Here is a 20,526-nt window from a genome sequence, read left to right as displayed (position 1 = left end):
AGGCAAGAATACTGAAGTCATTTGCCATTTCCTTCTCCAGTGGACCACATTTTGTCAGAACTCTTCACCACGACCTGTCCATGTTGGGTGGCCCTACATGGCATGGGTCATAGTTTCATTGAGTTAGACAAATCTGTGATCCATGTGATCAGTTTGGTTAGTTTTCTGACTCATTGAAAAAGACCCTGATGCAGGGAAAGACTGAAAGCAAGGGAAGGGGACAAGAGAGGATGAGATGTTTGGATGGTTTCACTGACTTGATGGACATGCGTTTGAGCAAGCCCCGGAATTGGTGATGGACAGGGCAGCCTGGAATGCTACAGTCCATTGTGTTGCAGAGTTGGACATACTGAAAGAGAAACTCAGCTGAAATTGGAAGTGGTTGCACTGACTTGGCAGCTCCAGCAGGTGGCACTCTGTCCTCAGTTCAGCTCAGTGTAAGATATAAGATGTGGTTTGGCACAAAATCCTGTAAGGAAACAGTTTCATTTAGCTTCCCAACCACAGACAGAAAGTCATTTGTAGGCAAATGTCAGTTGCCCACAAGCAGATGGTCCTCTCCCTGTGCTGTATAAGCCCAGGCTTGCTCCTCCGTTCCCCCTCCCCTCCCTTCTCCTGTACCCCACCTCTGCATATAGTCATTTATTCACACTTGTCACACATATCTACACACACCCCACACATGGCACATACACACATACCTGAGTCACTGTCTGACTGCTACTCAGCATGCACTGGACTTAAAAACGTATTTTCCCTTTGGGCAGAGTCAAGCTGAAATAGGAATACATTCTCCTTGAGAGAAGTTCATTATGTCCCTGTGTATCAGTCAGGATAGGCTAAGTTATGCTGCAGTAACAAATGAGCCCCACATTCAGTGCCTTAACACAACAAAGGTTTATTGCTTGCTCACCTTACATGTCTACCAAAGGTCAACTGCAGTCCCGCTACACATTAAGTTGACTTAAGGATGCAGGCTTACAGTGCAGCTTCAATCGGGAACAAGGTCAGTCTTCATGGCAGAGAGGAAAGAGGGCATAATGAACATGGCTCTTAAGGTTTGCAGTCTTGTAGGCAGCACAAGTCGCATGGCTGAGGCTGCCATCATCAACAAGGCGGGCAAGGATACCCCCTGGGGCAGAGGGGCATCAGCAGCAAAACACTTAGGAGCATAGTGCAGTCTACCTCACCCATGCAAAGAGATTCTCAGATATCTGCCCTTTGGAATTATTGATCTCATTGCTGTCTTTTGAACTTGAGTATCATCCTAGAAAACCTAGCCAGTCTTTATTAAGTTCTCTTGCATGCAAAAGTCTGCCAAGGCCTTGGATAGGAGGAGGAACTGAGTCTGAGAAAGATAGGTACCTGCTCTTTACAGGCTCAATATCCAGCAAGGAATAAAAGCCATAGGCTGAACACGAAGCTCGAAGAAGGCATGCTTGACATAGGCCACACATAGAAGCGTGAATACCAGGTGGGGAGAGACCCAATCATGGGGAGAATTTGGGCTTGCCTTTGTCAGGCAGAGGAGCTAAGAGACTCTCACAGCCACACACCGGGAGAGGCTGGAGTCACATATGCTCCAGACAGACTACATATCTGGTTTGTATGAATGTATATTTGTTGTGTATCTATTATGGACAAGACATTCTATAGGAGTCAGAGGAGTAGGTAGTGTTATTTCTGCCTTCCAGGAGCTCGCAGTTTACAAAGGGATGGAGCAGAGGAGACTGTTTCAAATGAGAATCAGCACCAGGACAAGAGTTTCCAGAACAAACACAGATACCAAATGCTACTTGGGTAACACAGATTGGGGGGGAGGTATTCAGAGAAGAAGGAAATTAGTCGCTGAAGTTCTGAGATCAGTCAGGCACAAGTTAAGGACAGGCACTCCAGGCAGAGGGAGTGGCTTGCTGGGAAAAGGAGAGTGAAAAAGAGAGAATACTCTTTATATATAAAGTCTTAGTCATTAAGTCATGCCCAATTCTTTGCAACCCCATGGCAATTGTAGCCCACCAGGCTCCTCTGTCCATGGGATTCTCAAGGCAAGAATGCTGGAGTGGGTTGCCATTTCCTTCTCCAGGGGATCTTCCCAACCCAGGGACTGAACCTTCATCTCCTGCATTGCAGGCGGATTCTTTACCATCTGAGCTACCAAGTTGTTTTTCTTCATATATATTTATATTTTCTTATATATATTTATGTTTATATATTTTTATTATGTATTTATAAAATATATAAATCACATATATAATTTTATTTATAAATTGGAGGATAATTACTTTACAATAGTGTGATGATTTTTGCCATACATCAGCATGAGTTGGCACTTGGTATACATATGTCCCCTCCCTCTTGAACCCCATTCCTGCTCCCTCCTCATTCCACACCTCTAGGTTGTCACAGAGCACTGGCTTTGGGTTTCCTGCATCATACATCGAATTTCCACTGGTTATCCATTTTACATATGGCAATGCATATATTTCAAGGCTATTCTCTCAAATCATCCCACTCTCTCCTTCCCCAACTCTGCCCAAAATGTCTGTGTCTCCTTTGCTTCCCTGCAAGTAGGTACATGTATATGTACCACAAGTCCCTTATCTGTTCATCAAGAGAGACTAATTAAAAAAAAAACAACACTGTAAATAGCCATTATGTTCTGTACTAACCTCTATGGGAAAAGAATCTGAAAAAGAATGGATAGTAACTCACTTCAATATTCTTGTCTGGAAAATCCGTGGACAGAGGAGCCTGTCGGCTGCAGTCCATGGGGTCACAAAGAATTGGATAGCACAGGGTGACTAAACCACAGCAATATGCATATGTATAATTGAATCGCTCAGCTGTGCACCTGAAAACTAATACAACATTGTCAATCAACTACACTCCAGTACAAAACAAAAATTGAATTAAAAATTAAAATTAAAAAATAGTTATCATGGCTTATGGTTGAAGCAGTAGAATATTTGTGCATAGAGAAAAAGGCAGGTGGGATGACTGGGGAGAGAGGAGACTAGAAGCCTCTCAGCAAGGGACAAGAGTAGAAAAGGGCCTTTTCACCTCTGTCAGTAACCAGGGACTTTTTCCCGAGGCCTCTGGGGAACCATTGAAGGGTTTGGGCATGGAGTGGCTTGGTTACTATGGAAACAAGCTACCTGTATCCAGGTTATTGTCCTGCGCCTTCCTTCTCATCCAGGTCAGGAGTGATGGCTGTGGCAGGGTACTGTAATTGCCTGTCAGTCAGCTGAGTAGATGCAGGGTTGGTCACCACATAGCACTATGAGCCCTGCTCTACCCTGGGGGCTTCAGTCATCACCAGGCACTGTCTGAAGCCGAGTCTGGCAGCCCTTGCTTGCTGCCTGTATATCACTTTCCCAAGGAAGGTCTCTGTGGTCAGAGAGCAGGGTATCAACAGGACAAACTGGCCCAGCTTGTGCATCCACTAACTTGTCTGTTTGATTCGGTTCCCTATCTTGGCCACCATCACAGAGGCCCTTTCCCCAACCTGAAAGATGATCTGAGCCCCAGAACCCCACTCCCAGAGCCTAAGACCCAGGGAACAATCAGGCTCCCCAGTGAACAAGTGTCCTCTGGTCCCAAATACCTTCTTACAGGAAGAGAGCCACTATCTGACCATGACTGCCTCTGGCTGGTGTTCCCTTGAAGTCACATCCACTGACCTCAGTTGGCAGGGAATGAAAATCACAGAGAACTCCTAAGAAAAAGAAAGAAAACTAGGAAATGGTTTTCCAGTTCATAGCATACACTCCTCAAGGGCTCCTATACCAAGGATCCTCTTTTGTGCCATTTGTCCCATGTTCCCAAGAAAACTTCCTTTGCTATACAAAGATCTGCTTTTGAAAATTAGCCGTCAGCTTGGTGGCCAGCCAGGCAGCCAGTCAGTAAATCAGTTTGTCAACCACTCAGCAGTCAGTCAGTCAGCTGTTCAGTGAACTAGCCAGTCAGTCAGCTAGTTTGTTGGCTCATTTCTTATTTATACATTTGCTTACTCACTCCCTCCATCTTTTAGCTCACTCACTCACTCACTCATTCAACAGCATCCTTTAGTAATTGGGCCACCCACTCAACAACTAGATAGTCTATCCAAGTACCAATTTTTACCAGATGTAAGGTCTTTCCTGAACATCTCTCCTCCTCTGAGGAAGCTCACTGTTTGGGTATAAAGAAGCACCCCGTTTACCATGCGCGTGCACGCGCTCACACACACACACATCCAGGCACCTGGGCCTCTTACAGGTAATGGGAGATTTCAGCATCAATCTTCAAGTTTGAGGGAATAGAAAGACAATGTGTATGGTTGATATGGGTTTCCCAGGTGGTGCAGTGGTAAAGAAACCACCTTCCAAATGCAGGGGATGTAAGAAATGCAGATTTGATCCTTAGGTTGAGAAGATCCCTTGGATCTTCTCAACCCACTCCAGTATTCTTGCCGGGAGAATCCCTTGGACAGAGGAACATGGAGGGCTACAGTCTAAAGAGTCATAAAGAGTCGGACTTGACTGAGCATGCTCACCATGTGGTTAGGATAAACAAGGAGAGCTATTTAGAGAGGGCAAGTATCTCTGAACTTGGAAAGATGGTTTAGTCCAAAACATACCTTGGCACTTCATTGGTTCTGACTGTTTAGCCAAAGTGTCTAACCTTGTGTTTACCATTCACTTCAATTCATTCATTTAAATATCATTCGTCTTTTCTTTTGTGCATTTATTTGTTTCTATTTCTGAAGTGGATATAATATGTGTTTGGCTAGTATGGGGGTAGATGACAAACACATGAATATATGATGAGGGAGAAACTTATTCCTCATCCTATCAAGGAACTTATATTGATGCTGAGATAAATAACATATATTTTATAATTTATATGTATACCAAGTAAAAACATTAGATAAAAAGTGCTCCAAATAGTTATAAATAAAAAATTGTGGGGGGTTGAGCAAAAGAGGAAAACACTTCTTCAGGGAGAGAATAAGTACAGAGGTCATGGAGAACGTAATGTTACCAACTGGGGTGGAAACCAAACTCAAGTTGGCCATTTGTCATTCAAAAGTCAATGTTCAAGAGACAGGGATTGGTGGAAAAGAAAGATGCTTTATTCAGAAAGCCAGCAACCTGGAAAGATGGTGGAATAGCATCCTAAAAAGGATCTCGCAATTTCTGGCCAGAGGGCAAAAGTTTTCAAAGGAATGCTCCTATATTTTCTCTGTGGATTGGCAGACTGGTAGGAAGAGAAGCCAAATTTCTAGTGACTACAGAGGAAATGAGTGAGCAGGATTTAGGAGCAGTCGTTTAAGTAGCTTTTGTGGAATGGAATTAGCTCAATATTAGCATTAGGAGCAATAGAGGGTTGCGATGTCCAGACATTCAGATTCTCCATCAGTTATTTTTGTTATCCATAGGAAGATGATTCAACTGTTTATAATAGCACTTTTATGTGAAAGACAGCATATTAAAAAGCAGAGACATTACTTTGCCAACAAAGGTCTGTCTAGTCAAGGTTATGGTTTTTTCAGTAGTCATGTATGGATGTGGGCTATAGAGTAGAGTTGGGCTATAAAGAAAGCCGAGTGCTGAAGAACTGATGCTTTTGAACTGTGGTGTTGGAGAAGACTCTTGAGAATCCCTTGGATGCAAGATCCAACCAGTCAATCCTAAATGAAATCAGTCCTGAATATTCATTGGAAGGACTGATGTTGAAGCTAAAACTCCAATACTTTGGCCACTTGATATGAAGAGCTGACTCATTTGAAAAGACCCTGATGCTGCGAAAGATTGAAGGTGGGAGGAGAAAGGGATGACAGAGGATGAGATGGTTGGATGGCATAAGTGACTTAATGGACATGAGTTTGAGTAAACTCTGGGAGTTGGTGATGGATAGGGAGGCCTGGCGTTCTGCAGTCCATGGGGTCGAAAAGAATCAGACACAACTGAGCAACTAAACTGAACTGATGTGAAATGTTTGTATTTTACATTTCTTTATTTTGATATTTTGAAGACAGTGATGTCAACAGATAGAGTATATTTTTAAGGAAATAAATCATACTGGACCCTTCCAAAAGATTTTGAAATTTTGGTTGATGACCCAAAGAGCTTGAAGCAGTCTTTGCAAAATATGTTAATAAAAGAAATAATGGAAATACTTGAAAGACAAACCTGGCTTCTTCTTCAAGAGTTAATATACCAATAAATTATTGGGACAAAAAATAGTAATTAATTAAATAAAAATAAAGAAAATCTTCAAGGATGTGCCACTGAGGGCTGCGTGCAGAACAATACAACTGACTCCCATAATCATGTTGAAAACAGGCTGGTCGGTGTCATCTTGGTTGTTTTAAGAACAGTTAATCTTCAACTCCAGTGTCAATTTATTCTTTTTCTTGAGGCCAGTTCTTTGAATGGTGAAAATTACAGATTCAGTACAGCTCAAGGCAGAGCAGCTGATGTCATGACTACAGTCTGGTCATCACGTAGTTAGTTTTTCTATCTAGTAGCAGTTACTGTACCTGCAAAACAAGTCAGGAATGTGTCTCAGACACTGTTATCTATGTACTTTAGGGAGGAAATAAACACCCTATGACTGCTATATGACTGATTTACTGTGTAAATTGTAACCAGTTCTCCTGCCCCAACTGCTATTTTTTTCACTGCATGTCCACATCCTTTCAATCATTAATTCTTGAGCCAGTCATTTGTGACTCAGGAGAGGCCTCTAGCAGACTGAAGTTTTTTCTGTACAGAAAGGTACGGAAGAGCTTCTGTACCTGTGACGGCCCAGCAAGGTCCTGTTCAGTTTTAGCAATATTTTGAATGGTTCTTGGAGATTACCTTGAATTTTGCTGGGATGTTTGACAGTAGAGGATCATCACAGTTCAAATGGTTTGAGGCAAGTTTTGGAAACAGCAGTCCTCTTAACAGCTGTGTTTAGGAAAGGTGGGAGCTCAGATGGGGATTCTAGGTGGTAATGGCACCCCACTCCAGTACTCTTGCCTGGAAAATCTCATGGATGGAGGAGCCTGGTAGGCTGCAGTCCATGGAGTCACTAAGAGTTGGACACGACTGAGCGACTTCACTTTCACTTTTCGCTTTCATGCATTGGAGAAGGAAATGGAAACCCACTCCAGTGTTCTTGCCTGGAGAATCCCAGGGACGGGGGAACCTGGTGGGCTGCTGTCTATGGGGTTGCACAGAGTCGGACACGACTGAAGTGACTTAGCAGCATATCTTTTCTCCTTCTTTAAGCGCTTCAGTTATCCTCACTCATACGTCCTAGTACCGTATACCACTCCCTGCTTTAGACTAAGCCAGGGATGCAACTGCCTGCACACGTGGCCACTTCTGCCTCTCACGGCAGACATCTCTAGTCAATATGTTCATGCTTTCAACTCAAGCTGAAACTCAACCTCAGTCCTCTCAATTCACTATTGATTTCAAAGGGATGAAAAGCAGTTTGCTTTCCCAGACCTAATGTATGTTTATAGAATCTTAGCCCTTAATGGGACTTTAGAGGTGGGGCTTTGGGGCTTTCCAGGTGGCTCTAGTGTTGAAGAATCTACCTGTCAATGCAGGAGACATGAGTTTGACCCGTGGGTTGGGAAGATCCCTTGGAGGCAGAAATGGTGCCCCACTCCAGTATTCTTGCCTGAAAAATCCCATGGGCAGAGGAACCTGGCAGGCTATAGTCTATGGGGTGGCAGAATCAGATACCACTGACCACAGCACAGCACAGAGGAAATTTTAGCCAATCAGCTCATATTGGAGAACAAAAATGTTGAGGCCCAGACAAGTTAAGGAATGTGCTCAGTATCTCAAATGCAGTGAGGGGCAAGTATCAATAGAATTATTTCTTAACTGCCCTGGCTCCTTCCCTACGTCTCTAAGGATACTGTGCTACACCCAAGTGGTATTTCAGCACCACTTGACTTCCAAGAGGCTGACCTTGGATCTCTTCTCAGATGTATGCTTTGCCTACTCATCCCCTCTGCTTCCACAGCCAGCTTCAACTTCACAGGTGAGTCCACGGGTGTTACATTGGAACTAGCCTCTCACCATGTCCAGGAATTTATTTCCCCTTTATATAACTCCCAGGACCATGGAGGGTCTTCTAGAAATATCATATAGGGATAAGGGATGGAGGAAAGAGATAAACTAATCACACATTTTTGGAAACTCATCCTCTTACTCTCCTCTCTCCATGGGCCTGCTTTGAATGATACAAAGTATCTAATATTAGGATCTGAGCATCTCATTTGCAAACAGATAAATTAGAGGATGAAATGATTCATGTTGCAAATGGATTTCCCACATTAAAAAAAAAAGGTCACAAGGTCTCTTTAAGTGGCATCTTCTAAAGTGTTTGTTGATAGATTATTAAGTAATTAGTGGAGGTAAACCCGAAACTAAAATGTTCTAAGCCATGACTACTGGTTAAGTATCATGCAGAAATTAAGCTAATGCAAATATCACATGATTATGATTTTTAAAATAAGATGCAATTTGCTTAGTTTTAAATTTGCATTTTACTGGATAAACAGCTAAAATACAGGAATGATGGCAGCTCCAAACCTCCACTGTCCTCTCTACTGGTAACTCAGAATTCCCCTTTTTGGTTTTCTTTGTTTAATTCCTAGAAATAACATGACAAGTATGTTTCACGCGTCTCCAGATGGAAACATCAACAGCTCTTCTTCTCCCCCAAAACCCAGAGGCAAAAGTGCCCTCGTGAAGATGTGTCTAGATAGAGAGTTAGGTGATTAGCATGGTCTCTGACAAGATCCCCTCCCAGTGTCAGACCTCTGCTGCCCGGTCCCCGCATTGTTTGTCTGTGGGGTGGGGCTGGGGTTTCTCAAGCTTTGACTCACCTTCAGAAATGAGTCTTACCTCTGCCCTCCCCTTTCTAATGGAGTCATGGGTACACACCTGCTCTCAGATGTCTGCTCCCTAGAGAGGCAAGCTGCAAAGCCTGGCTTCCTGATTTCAGCGCAACATGGTGCTTTGAAGATGACAGAGAAGATGTAGGACTCATGATCGATTGATCATGGCCATGCTGGAGCAGTGTGGGTGGCAGCGGGTGCTACAGAGTCATCATTCCACATAGCTTCTCAGGACCCACCTCATCTGGAGGAGGTGTTTACGTGAGGTGATTTGAGGGGGTGCCAGGAAGTCTCCACTCCTCCTTTAAAAGAACATTCATTCTCCCAGCCATGTGGGGTGCCTGGAAATGAGTCATTGCTGATCTAAGAGACTTAGGTAGGCCACCCTTTCTGGGTTCCAGATCTAGCCACCATCAGAGCCATGATTTTTTCATCTATAAAATTAGAAATACAATTAGCTTTCTTCATAGAGTCTTGTGAAAACTGTATATAGAGGTGCTTTATAAGGTTTAATGACCAAAAATATGTGCCTGTGTCTGGCAGTGCAGGGGAGGGGGATCAGTTAGGGCTTCTTAGAGCAGTAGTCTCCAGCCATTTTGGTACCAGAGACCAGTTTTGTGGAAGACAATTTTCACACAGACTGGGGCAGTGGAGGGTGGTTTGGGGATGATTCAAGCACATTTTTTGTGTACTTTGTTTCTATTGTTGTTACATCAGCTTCATCTCAGATCAATAGGCATTAGATCCCAACGGTTGGGGATTCCTGTTTTAGAGGAAGAAGGGTGGACAGGTTTGATGGGAAAGAGAGCATCTGTCAACCAGGGAGGAAAGAGGATAGGGATCTTGTTCAAATGATGGAGACCACCAGAATCAGCTTCCTAATTCTGTCATTAACATAGCATGCACTAGATTTCAGCCCAGGGACACAGGCACTTCAGCCGACTGTAAATTACTGTGAAGTCAAGAGACCTGTGATCCTACACTGGCTTTGACATGAACTCTGTGTGACCTTGGGTCAAGCATGTCCTCATTACAAGTCTCAATTTCTCTTTCTGTGAAATAGGGATAATGTGGCCAAGATGGAAGTTGAATGCCAAAGTTTTGAAAAGTTTAACATGTGAGATGTGTATGAGCTTGAATGACTCTTAGAGATTTATGACCCAGAGGACACAGCCACCTCAAGTCCAGCCATGTTCTCTATAAAGGCCATCCCCAGAGTATCATCCTCTGAGATGATAATTGTGTTATAAGCCAGAGTCTATTATTAGATAGAGTTCTCCAAAGTAAGCAGGAGTTGTTGATAGACAAAGTAAGAGGTCAATGAGCAGACTGAGGAAAATAGGAAGTAACATTTATCCCAGAGAGGCTGTGTGGGTGACAGGGACATGAAGAATGGAAAACCCACCCCTTCCTGAGCAGCACACATAGATTGATGCCTTCTAGGTGCCAGATGTGGGAGAACACCTTGATATGCGTCTACACCAATTCATCCTGCCACATGCTTCCCTTCTGGAGAATTTGCATCACGATGAACTAATAGAACAAGAAGTTCTTGAGCTACTTGAACAAGGCAAATTTGACCTTGGAGTATAAAATGAAGCAGGGCAATGCTAACAGAGTTTTGCCAAGACAACACACTGGTTATAGCAAACACCCTCTTCCAACAACACAAGAGAAGATTCTACATATGAACATCACCAGATGGTCAATACCAAAACCAGACTGATTATATTCTTTGCAGCTGAAGATGGAGAACTCTATACAATCAGCAAAAACAAGACCAGGAGCTGACTGTGGCTCAGATCATGAACTCCTTATTGCCAAATTGTCTTATTACTTAAATTTAAGAAAGTAGGGAAAACCACTAGACCATTCAGACATGACCTAAATCAAATCTCTTATGATTATACAGTAGAAATGAGAAATAGATTCAAGGGATTAGATCTGATAGACAGAGTGCCTGAAGAACTAGGGACGGAGGTTCATGACATTGTATAGGAGGCAGTGATCAAGACCATGCCCAAGAAAAAGAAATGCAAAAAGGCAAAATGGTTGTCTGAGGAGGCCTTAAAATAGCTGAGAAAAGAAGACAAGCAAAAGGCAAAGGAGAGGAGGAAAGATATACCCATCTGAATGCAGAGTTCCAAAGAACAGCAAGGAGAGATAAGAAAGCCTTCCTCAGTGATCAGTGCACAGAAAGCCTTCCTCAGTGCACAGAAATAGAGGAAAGCAATAGAATGGGAAAGACTAGAGATCTCTTCAAGAAAATTAGAGATACCAAGGGAACATTTCACGCAAAGATGGGTTCAATAAAGGACAGAAATGATATGGACCTAACAGAAGCAGAAGATCTTAAGAAGAGGTGGCAGGAATACACAGAAGAACTATACAAAAAAGATCTTCATGACCCAGATAACTACGATGGTGTGATAACTCACCTAGAGCCAGACAGCATGGAATGTGAAGTCAAGTGGGCCTTAGGAAGAAGCATCACTATGAACAAAGCTAGTGGAGGTGATGGAATTCCAGTGGAGCTATTTCAAATCCTGAAAGAAGATGCTGTGAAAGTGTTGCACTCAATATGCCAGCAAATTTGGAAAATTCAGCAGTGGCCACAGGACTGGAAAATGTCAGTTTTCGTTCCAATCCCTAAAAAGGCAATGCCAAAGAAGGTTCAAACTACCACACAATTGCTCTCATCCCTGCACTAGCAAAGTAATGCTCAAAATTCTCCATGCCAGGCTTCAACAGTACATGAACTGTGAATTTCCAGATATAAGGCAGAGGAACCGGAGATCAAATTGCCAACATCCATTGGATCATCAAAAAAAACAAGAGAATTCCAGAAAAACATCTCCTTCTGCTTTATTGATTATGCCAAGGCCTTTGACTGTGTAGATCACAACAAACTGCAGAAGATTCTTAAAGAGATGGGAATACCAAACCACCTTACCTGCCTCCTGAGAAATCTGTATGCAGGTCAAGAAGCAACAGTCAAAACTGGACATGGAACAACAGACTGGTTTCAAATTGAGAAAGGAGTACATGAAGGCTGTATATTGTCACCATGCTTATTTAACTTATATGTAGAGTACTTCACGCAAAATGCCAGGCTGGATGAAGCACAAGCTAGAATCAAGATTGCCAGGAGAAATATCAATAACTTCAGATATGCAGATGACACCACCCTTATGGCAAAAAGTGAAGAGGAACTAAAGAGCCTCTTGACAAAAGTGAAAGAGGAGAGTGGAAAAGCTGACTTAAAACTCAACATTCAAAAAATGAAGATCATGGCATCTGGTCCCATCACTTCATGGCAAATAAATGGGGAAACAACAGAAACAGTAAGAGACTTTATTTTCTTGGGCTCCAAAATCACTGCAGATGGTGGCTGCAGCCATGAAATTTAAAAAACGCTTGCTTTTTCAAAGATAAGCTATGACCAACCTAGACAGCATATTAAAAAGCAGAGATATTACTTTGCTGACAAAGACCCATCTAGTCAAAGCTATGGTGTTTCCAGTAGTCAGGCATGGATGTGAGAGTTGGACTATGAAGAAAACTGAGCACCAAAGAATCGATGCTTTTGAACTGTGGTGTTGGAGAAGACTCTTGAGAGTCTTGGAAGGCAAGGAAATCAAACCAGTCAATCCTAAAGGAAATCAGTCCTGAATATTTGTTGGAAGGACTGATGCTGAATACTTTGGCTACGTAATGTTAAGAACTGACTCATTGGAAAAGCCCCTGATGCTGGGAAAGATTGAAAGGCCAGAGAGAAGGGGACAACACAGGATGAGATGGTTGGATGGCATCATTGATTGATGGAGATTAATTTGAGCAAGCTCTGGAAGTTGGTGTGGACAGAGAAATTTGGCGTGTTGCAGTCCATAGGGTTGCAAAGAGTCAGACACTACTGAGTGACTGAAGTGAACTGAACTGAACTCGTAGAGTAGGGGCAGGGAAGAGAGGGGTGTAGGTGGAGAAGGTGTTCATCCTGAAGATGGAAGGCAGGACCTGGCATCTGGAACTCAGGGTATTACATTCTTAAAGTTAGGCAAGAGAAGAGGTGGAGGAGGAAACCCTGCTTACCTGGGAAATATGGAAAGGATTACCTATTAAGTGAGGCTGACCCCTCAAAATGACCAATGTTCAGTTTATAGATGACAGGAAGCTCAGAAAAATTATTAGTCATGGCCTCCACCCAGTGACAGTCACTTGCCTATGGCAGGGACACCAGCCTCTGTGATGCAGTGGAAATGAGCCTCGGGCCAGGGCCTCTGCCCAGCTCCATGCCTATTAGCTTTTTCTTGTTGAGCAAGTCAGTGAACTTCTTTGGATCTACATTTTTAAACTATAAAATCAGATTTGCACAACTAACAGAATTGCCACAATGCTTAAATAGGGCAAGGGGTATGCTTTGCTCTAATACTGACAGAAATTACTTCATCAACGGCCTCTAGTCAGCAGGATCCTAAGGTTTGGGGCAGTGGTCTAAAACTGGACCCACTCCCTCCTAGGAAGGTTTTCCTATCCCAGGAGGCCAAGTAGGGGGGTAGGAATGGGGACCAGGATACCTTTCTCCCATCTGAATTAGCTTTTGAGTAAAGTTGCCAGATTTAGCAAATAAAAATACAGTATGCCCCGTTACATTTAAATTTCAGATAAACAACAAATTCTGTAGTGTCCTGCAATATTTGGGACATATTAATATTGAAAAATTCTGCTTATATGAAATTCAAATGTAGCTAATGGCCTTATATTTTATCTGGAAACTCTACCCAGAAGCCAATTTTTTTCCCACTCTCTTTCACCACCTCTAATACCCAAAGCAGCCTGACTCCTGGTGGGTAGGTGGGGGACAGCACCACCATGTTCTACATGTGATCAAAAGGAAACCTCATAGAATGCCATGTAAGCAGTCTCTTCTGGATTGGGCAAATCTTAAGCACCATGTCAGGTGTCCATTTATAATGCTTAAGGGTCTGGATTCTTTGAATCCACTAGATCGGAGTTCAAATTCAATCTCTGCACTTTACTTCCTATGTGATCTTTGCCAGCCTTACTTTTCTCACACGCAAAATAGTAACAATGGCATCATCTTACAGGGATTATAAAGGGATTATAAAGGTAAAATAAAACAATGGGCATGAAGGGTGATCTCAGGCTGGGCACCAGTGAATGCTCAAAAACTGGCAGCAATAGCAGAAAAGGTTATGCTCCTTTTTTTTTTTGGCTGTACCTCATGGCATGAAGAACTTTGCCCACCAGGAATCAAACCCACCCCCCTTACAGTGGAAGCCCGGAGTCCTATCCACTGGACTGCCAGGAAAGCCCTACGTTCCTATTTTTGTTGGAAGTGCCCCCAGCCCATATTCCTTCCTGCTTTGCCGCTTCCTTCCTTCCTGTTTCTTATAACTCTCAGTCTACATGCAGAGCTTCACATAAGTCCTATTTTCCAAAGACTTTGAGTCCTTGAGTTTGAGTAGACACCTTAGTGGATGAAGTCAGCTCGGGTAGCCAGGAAACAGAATGCTGGAGTATCTAGTGGGTGGTTTTCATTAAAACAGGCCCGTAAAGCAAGTCTCTGGAGGAAGTGCAGGTGGGAGAAGTGGGTTAGGAATCCTTTGGAAGATGGTAATGAAGGCCACACCAGGTGCCTGGGGCAGGCTGGGGGCCTTTAAAGGTTCCCAGGAGTAGCTGATGTGAACCTGTGCTCAGCTGAATCTCCTAGGGTCTGGCTCGTGCCTCTGGTAAGTAGTGAGGGATTTGTCCTCCTGGGATCTGCTGGGCCCTTTTCTACTCCTTGAACTGTCTTAAGCCGCTAGGCCAAGCTCCTCTCCTGTTCTTGGGTAACCAGAGAAGTAACATAAGTCTTGCGACAATTAAGAAAATGTCACGCTAATTACTACTTAAGAAAGTCAATCTCCCACACCAATGCTAGGTCCAAGTAATTTCCTAGTTCTCAGTGTGATTCCCTAGTAAGAGGAATTTTGTCATTAAGGGGAGATATTTAGAGCTACAGCATTTTGTGGCCTCCTCCAAAGCTTTCTCCTGCCTTTTCAGTCCTACCAGCAAGCTCTCTCAAACTTTCCTTTTAGGTTTATAGAAGCTGGTCTATTAAATATTGTATTTTATACTCTGTAGCCACCACGCCTCTCTATCATGATTGCCATCTGGAAACTATACTTCCTATATATAGTCATGAGCTTAAAAGATGAGGGACACACCTACAAAGAGAACCAGAGACACGTGTCAGAGTTGGGAAGGCCTCAGAGCCCTTTCAGATCAATAACCCCCAAACCGAGGCATGGAGGTCTAGAGAAGGCAGATTTCCCAGGGATGAGCCTGGCCAGCGAGTGGCAAGGTTGGCTATAGAACTTCCACCTGTGCCTTCTTGACCATTGCTCTTTCCTCTGGACCAGGGTGTATGCATGCTTGCGTGCTAAGTCGCTTTAGTCATGTCCGACTCTTTGCAACCCTGTGGGCCGCCAGGCTCTTCTGTCCATGGGATTCTCCAGGCAAGAATACTGGAGTGGGTTGCCATACCCTCCTCCAGGGGATCTTCCCAACCCAGGGATTGTACCCGCGTCTCTTATGTCTCCTGCATTGGCAGGCAGGATTTTTGGACCAGGGTGTCTCTTGGTAAAATATCCTCCTATAGGCCCTTACCTCCAGCCATCTATTTAACCTTCAATTCCCCAGTTCTCCGTGGAGGGCCAGAACCACTATCCCCCAACTGCATTAAATGACTTGTGTTTACATACCATGGTAAATTAGGGGTAGAGCCAGGATTAGAACTGAGCTCCCACAACAGGTGTACTCCAGCCCCATCACTCATACACCACAGCCTTCTGTCTTCCCTCTAAGACAGAATCTGCTCCTGATATTTTCCTCATGCCTTTCCACCTTCACCCACACTCATTACCACTTCTGAAAGTAGAGGTTGGCATTGACAACCCATCGGCCAAGATCTCATGCCTTGATCTAGTGAAATATCTGGACCATCTTTTCATCCTCAGCTCAGCACCCTGTCTTATTTCCTGTTAAGACTAAGAAATACACCATATATTCAATTGGGTCAGGCATCCATGGGAAGATGGAGGGAGATTAGAAATCAGAGTATCAGAGACAAAGGGAGAAAGAAAGAGAGCGATTGCAATGAGTGTGTGTGAATCAACTCACTAGTCAACTTGAAGCTATTAATTACTTATCCTTTGCTAGAGGAGAAAACACTCTTTAGGAGTCAGAGGGAGAAGAGATGGAGGGAGCTGCTCTCATAATGTCCCCATCTGGGTTTCTTCCAGGCTCACCTGTTCCTGCAGCCATGTCTTCCCAGCAGCAGCAGCAGCAGCAGCAGCAGTGCCTGCCCCAGCAGATCCAACAGCAGCAGGTGAAGCAGCCCTGTCAGCCGCCCCCTGTCAAATGTCAAGAGACGTGTGCACCTAAAACCAAGGATCCATGTGCTCCGCAGGCCAAGAAGCAATGTCCACCCAAAGGCACAGCCATCCCAGCCCAGCAGAAGTGTCCCGCAACCCAGCAAGCCCCCAAGAGTAAATAGAAGTAAGGATGGACTGAGATATACCTGCCTGCCATCCCGGCTACCAGACGCAGCCTTCTCTTCCTCCTGTTTCTCCTCTGATCCTCAGCTCCAGGATTTGCCCTCCTCTCCCACATCCTCCTGCTCAGGGTCCAAGGAAGCATTGTCAGGATTTCTTCCCACAGAACCCCTTGTCTCACACATCCCCTTGCTCCCAGTATTCTTCTATTCCCCACTCTGATTCTCTCCTAGATGAACATGAGTGAGTTCCCAGCCTCTCCAGCTTCCATTTTGGCCACAGCTATGGCCCCATCCATGTTCTAAAGCAAGAAATATATCTGGCCTCATGGGGACACCAGAGGCTGATGCATAGCTTCTGTCTCATTCCCTTTCCCAATTCCCCATCCCTGAGCTTCCCTCCTATTTCTTCCTCTAATAAATCTGCGCTTCATATCATTGCCTGTGTCCTGGCCCCAGTCTGTGATGTGGAGGCAATATTGGGGAAAGTGAGTATGTGAATACACAGGTTCTTATCAATACATCCTTAGGGGGCATGGGCATGGCTGCTCTCTAGTAACTAATGATGCGGGATGTCAGATGCTGACACATGTCTGGTAAAGGACGGGGAGAGAAATTCCAGGACTGGTTGACAGAAGTCTGAGAAACTCTTGCAAGCCAATTGACTCTAAGAACGGACAAAGAGTGGAAAAGTCTGGAAATCCCCAGCCTACTAGATGAATGTTTTTTGCCTATTGGAAGTTATTCTGAAAAAGCAGAAAGAACATACATAAATGACATGAGCATTACCAACCACTTCATGAACATGTGTGAATGAATTTTTCGTGTATTTATTTACTGTCCATCATTTATTCATTAACCCACACTCACTCATTCACTTGCTTATTTACTCACCCACTGAATATCTAGCAGATTCTAGCATGAAAATATTTCCCTCTCTGCCATGCTGCTTTTCCAGTGCTCTCCTGAGAGTCTATCCTGAATTTCAGTCTATTTTCTCATATAGGGAAAAGCTGTCCCAGGGATAGCCAAGTACAGAGTCCGTGCAGTTTTACAATTGATTTTTGTCAGTTAGTCCAATTTTATGCAGCTGTGAAAGAAGTCTTGATTTTACAGCTGGATTCCTAACTCTGGCAAGTCCTGTCACTCAGATTTTTGGGTTCCAGAGATGACAGACTTCCTTAGACTTCCATTAAGAGGAGTGACTGAAACAATGAGTTCTGCTGTAGCCTGAATCCCCAGTCATTAGTTCAGTAAGAGGGAGAGACATCCATGCCTTGGACACCAGTGGCCAAGGACAAAGTCTTAGCCCTCTGTGAATATGAAGGACCCATCTCCTCCATAAGGAAACAAGTTTTTAATTTAATGCCACCAAGCAGAGATTCACAAAGTAACAATGTCTTAAATATGAAAATCTCATTCATATATGTGGTGGAAGAAAGGTAATTTGTTCATTCCCGGATTCCCTTCACACCAGTTCAGTTCAGTCACTCAGTAATGTCTGACTCTTTGCAACCCCATGGACTGTAGCATGCCAGGCTTCCCTGTCCTTCACCAACTCCCAGAGCTTGCTCAAACTCATGTCCATCGATCAGTGATGCCATCAAACCCTCTCAACCTCTGTCATCCCTTCTCCTTCTACCTTCAATCTTTCCCAGCAACAGGGTCTTTTCCAATGAGTCAGTTCTTCACATCAGGTGGCCAAATGATTGGAGCTTCAACTTCAGCCTCAGTCCTTGCAATGAATATCCAGGACTGATATCCTTTAGGATTGACTGGTTTGATTTCCTTGCTGTCCAAGGGATTCTCAAGAGTCTTCTCCAACACCACAGTTCAAAAGCATCAATTCTTTCATACTCAGCTTTCTTTATCGTCCAACCCTCACATCCATGCATGACTACTGGAAAAACCATAGGTTTGACTAGATGGGCCTTTGTCAGCAAAGTAACATCTCTGCTTTTTAATATACTGTCTAGGTTGGTCATAGCTTTTCTTCCAAGGAGCAAGTGTCTGTTAAATTCATGGCTGAAGTCACCATCTGCAGTGATTTTGAGCCCAAGAAAATTAAATCTCTCACTGTTTCTGTTGTTTCCCCACCTATTTGCCATGAAGTGATGGGACCAGATGCCATGATCTTCTTTTATTGAATGTTGAGTTTTAAGCCAGCTTTTCCACTCTCTTCTTTCACTTTCATCAAGAGGCTCTTTAGTTTCTTTTTGCTTTCTGCCATAAGGGTGGTGTGTATCTGAGGTTATTGATATTTCTCCCAGCAATCTTGATTCCAGCTTGTGCTTCATCCAGCCCAGCATTTCGCTTGATGTACTCTGCACAGAAGTTAAATAAGCAGGGTGACAATATACAGCCTTGATGTACTCCTTTCCCATTTTGAACCAGTCCATTGTTCCATGTCCATTTCTAACTGTTGCTCCTTGACTGGCATACAGATTTTTCAGGAAGGCAGGTAAGGTGATCTGGTATTCCCATCTCTTGAAGAGTTTTCCATAGTTTGTTGTGATCTGCAGCCAAAGACTTTAACGTAGTCAATGCAGCAGAAGTAGATGTTTTTCTGAAATTCTCTTACTTTTTCTATGATCCCCTTCACATAAAGTAACATAACATCAGAACACAAAGGGACATTATGCATCATTTGGCTCAATACCAGGGACCAATGTAAAAGCTCTCCCATAATTCCTATATACTCTGAAATATAAAAATTACTGGAATACTCCAAACTCCCCCTACAAGACTCAGAATATACCACAATGCTGCAGCATGAGGTAATTATATTTCCCAAATGCATCATTCAGCTACGATGCCTCTGTTTTTTGGTTTACACTACTCCTTCTGCCTAGAGTACCAGTTCTTCACTTTGCCCTGTAGGAGATCCTTTGGTCTTACAGTCTGGTTCAGATTTTTCCATGGAACCTCACTCAACATCTAGAAAGAACTGAAACCTCCCACAAGCTCTTATGACACTTAGGTTTCTATTATTAAGTAATAGAATTATTATAATTATTTTATGAATCATGCATATAATTGTTTTTTGCATTGTAGTTCACTTCTACGTGTTTCTTTCCCCTATTATATTATGAAATCTTCAAGTCTAGGATCTTATTATTCCTAATATTTCCCAATTGCACAATGACTGGCTTTTCCAAATAAAGCTAGAACTTCTGATTCTGAGTGAAATGGGGTTGCTTGTGGCCAACCAGCAGTCTAATATAAACTAAAAGAAATTTATAAATATCTGAAGTTGGCTGGGGTCCCAAAAACTCCAGAGAGAAGAGAACTTAAGAGCTGAGCTGTACTTTGTAACCCTGGTATCATTTGTGAATTCTGGGCATGAGGAGAAGAATGTAAACCTGGACTTTCTACTATGGAAGACTTGCGGGGAGACAGAGAAACCAAAAGAAGTGGTAGATGCTTTGAGAGGCGTCAAGCTTCAATTTTCCATATTGTGAAAATTTAGTGAATTGGGGAATGTACAGGTCAAGATACTAAAAACCTCAGCAGAAAGTTTCTGAAAAGAAGAGTAGAGTTTTCAGTAGTTTTATTAAACAGTGATTGGGATGTGCGAACTGCCAAGAAGAAGGGTTTTGGGGAATACACCAGATTGAAAGTTTAAAACTGTAAGGCCAGGGCAAACCAATCTGTTGTGATAGGAAATAGAATAGTGGTCATCCTTGGAGAGACTACTGCCTGGAGGGGACGTATTGGAGCTTTCCTGGCTTCCAGAAGTGTTCTCTCTCCTGTGGGTGATGGTTATGTGGGTGCATATGCAAAACTCATTGAGCTATACTGAAAATCTGTGCACTTTTCATTTTGTTAGTTTTTAACTTCAATGAAAATAGAGACAAATATCTCATAATATATGTGTGTGTGTCAAATCATATTGTATACCTTAAACTTATACAATATTATATATCATTTGTATCTCAATAAAGCTGGGGAGTAGGAAAGAAACAAAAGGCATCAATTGCCTTAAATAAATTTAAAATAAATAATAATTTATATAATAAACAATTCATTGAAAGACATATTAGGCCTCTATACTAAAAACATAAAACATTATTGAAATAAA

General features: G+C 43.1%; 1 protein-coding gene across 4 annotated transcripts in view; it reads left to right on the top strand.

The window, feature by feature from the left end:
- The window catches only part of SPRR4 (small proline rich protein 4), a 132,348-nt gene extending 115,465 nt beyond the window's left edge, over nucleotides 1-16,883 (top strand). The window contains exons 2-3 of one of the 4 annotated variants that reach the window (XM_055584257.1): nucleotides 14,601-14,640; nucleotides 16,195-16,883. In XM_055584257.1, the coding sequence (XP_055440232.1) occupies nucleotides 16,215-16,448 (234 nt within the window). In that variant the 5' untranslated portion in view covers nucleotides 14,601-14,640; nucleotides 16,195-16,214 and the 3' untranslated portion in view covers nucleotides 16,449-16,883. Of the gene's footprint in view, nucleotides 1-14,594; nucleotides 14,641-14,690; nucleotides 14,740-15,112; nucleotides 15,255-16,194 lie in introns of those variants that run through there. The other 3 variants (XM_055584256.1, XM_055584258.1, XM_055584255.1) reach the window with 3 other exon arrangements.
- Nucleotides 16,884-20,526: the final 3,643 nt, after the last annotated feature.

This window comes from Bubalus kerabau, chromosome 6 (genome assembly GCF_029407905.1).
Source record: "Bubalus kerabau isolate K-KA32 ecotype Philippines breed swamp buffalo chromosome 6, PCC_UOA_SB_1v2, whole genome shotgun sequence".
Lineage (NCBI taxonomy): Eukaryota > Metazoa > Chordata > Mammalia > Artiodactyla > Bovidae > Bubalus > Bubalus kerabau.
Note: the sequence above shows the minus strand (reverse complement) of the source record. Positions and strands in the feature narration are given on the sequence as shown.